This window comes from Charadrius vociferus, unplaced genomic scaffold, assembly GCF_000708025.1.
Source record: "Charadrius vociferus isolate BGI_N301 unplaced genomic scaffold, ASM70802v2 scaffold91, whole genome shotgun sequence".
NCBI classification, from domain to species: Eukaryota; Metazoa; Chordata; class Aves; order Charadriiformes; family Charadriidae; genus Charadrius; species Charadrius vociferus.
Window position 1 is genome coordinate 1 of NW_009646733.1, and position 1,391 is coordinate 1,391.

Here is a 1,391-nt window from a genome sequence, read left to right on the forward strand (position 1 = left end):
GTCTTGTTGGGGTTAAATAAGGTCTGGGGGTAGAGGGATAGGGGATGAGACTGGGGAGGGCACGGGAATGGGTCCATAGGGCAGGGTTGGGGCATCTGGGGGTAGTGTCAGAGGGCCCAAGGGCCCAGAAAGTCCCACACCAGTCCCAGAGGGCTTAGCCTGAGACCCACAGGTCAGTCCTTTCCATGCACCCCCACTCCTGTGCTCCCATCCCATCCCCATTGCATGTACACGCTCTCCTGCCAAGACATTTGTCCCTCCCCACCAACCTCTTCCTTCCCTGCATCTCCCATAACCTTGTCTCCCTGCCAGCACCCCGGGGACCCTGTGCTCCCCTCCACTGTGCTTTCTCACACTCAGTTTGGCATCATCAGCAAAATTCCTCAGGGTACACTTGATCCCATCATCCAGATCACTAATGAAGATATTAAACAGTGTTGGGCCCCATATGGATCCCTGGGGAACCCCGCTTGTGACAGGTTGCCAGTCTGAAAAAGAGCTATTTACCACCACGCTCTGGGTGCAGCCTGTCAGCCAGTTCCCCACCCACCACACTCCCTGGGGCAAAAGAAAGCATGTGTCCCTCTCGCCAGGAACGCCTGGCACAAGGCAGCAAGACATGCCCAGCTGAGTCCCTCTCCAGACAGAAGGATGAACAAGCAGCAACACGGAGGTGACAGAGAAGCAGCAGCCAGGAGAGGGCTGGGCAGCAGCCTGCCTGTTTATACACCTGCAAGGGTTCCTGCTTCTTTCCCTCTTCGCTTTGTGGGTTAAATATTGCTCCCAGCACAGCTAGTGGTCTCCTCAGGTAGGTGGTTGCTTCAGCCACACTCTCTGGAGAGGGGCAGCTCCCAAAGATGCACAGTACAGCCCCCACTCACCTCCCCCATGGGCCAGCCCTCCCTTGTCTGCGTACCAGGAAAGGCGAGGGTGCACTATGTTCATCCCTTGTCTCGTACCAGGAAAGGCGAGGGTGCACTATGTTCAGAGATGTCGAAGTAGGTGACATCAACGGGCAGGGTGGCGTGCTGGGGGCAGTAGGAGCCACTGGCACTGATCTCTGCCGTGAACCCCTCGATCCTCCCTGATGATGCAAAGCGCCCTTTCAGGATGGACTCCTGAGAGAGGAGGGAAGTGTTAGGGACCTTCAAACACAAGTCCTGCCCCTCGCCTCTAAGCTGCAGGTGAGATCACTCCCATCTCCACCGCAACCACGTCTGCTTGCCCTCGTGTGTCTTCCAGCTCTCTGGAGACCGCCTGTGAGTGGCTCCGTCTGTTCACTCCAAGACAGACCCATCCTGAATTGGTGGGCTGAAACCAGCCATCTAACACAGAGAAGCAGTGAGAGTGCCTCGGCTCAGCCAGTCAGCTCCACAGTGGCCCTCTCAGCA

General features: G+C 57.2%; 1 protein-coding gene across 1 annotated transcript in view; it reads right to left on the reverse strand.

The window, feature by feature from the left end:
• Window positions 1-959: 959 nt before the first annotated feature.
• Window positions 960-1,391, reverse strand: part of LOC104290332 (protein FAM214B-like) — a gene marked incomplete at its 3' end in the record, with an annotated part of 2,872 nt that continues 2,440 nt past the window's right edge. The window contains 1 exon segment of the mRNA XM_009889425.1: window positions 960-1,118. Within this exon segment, the coding sequence (XP_009887727.1) occupies window positions 960-1,118 (159 nt within the window).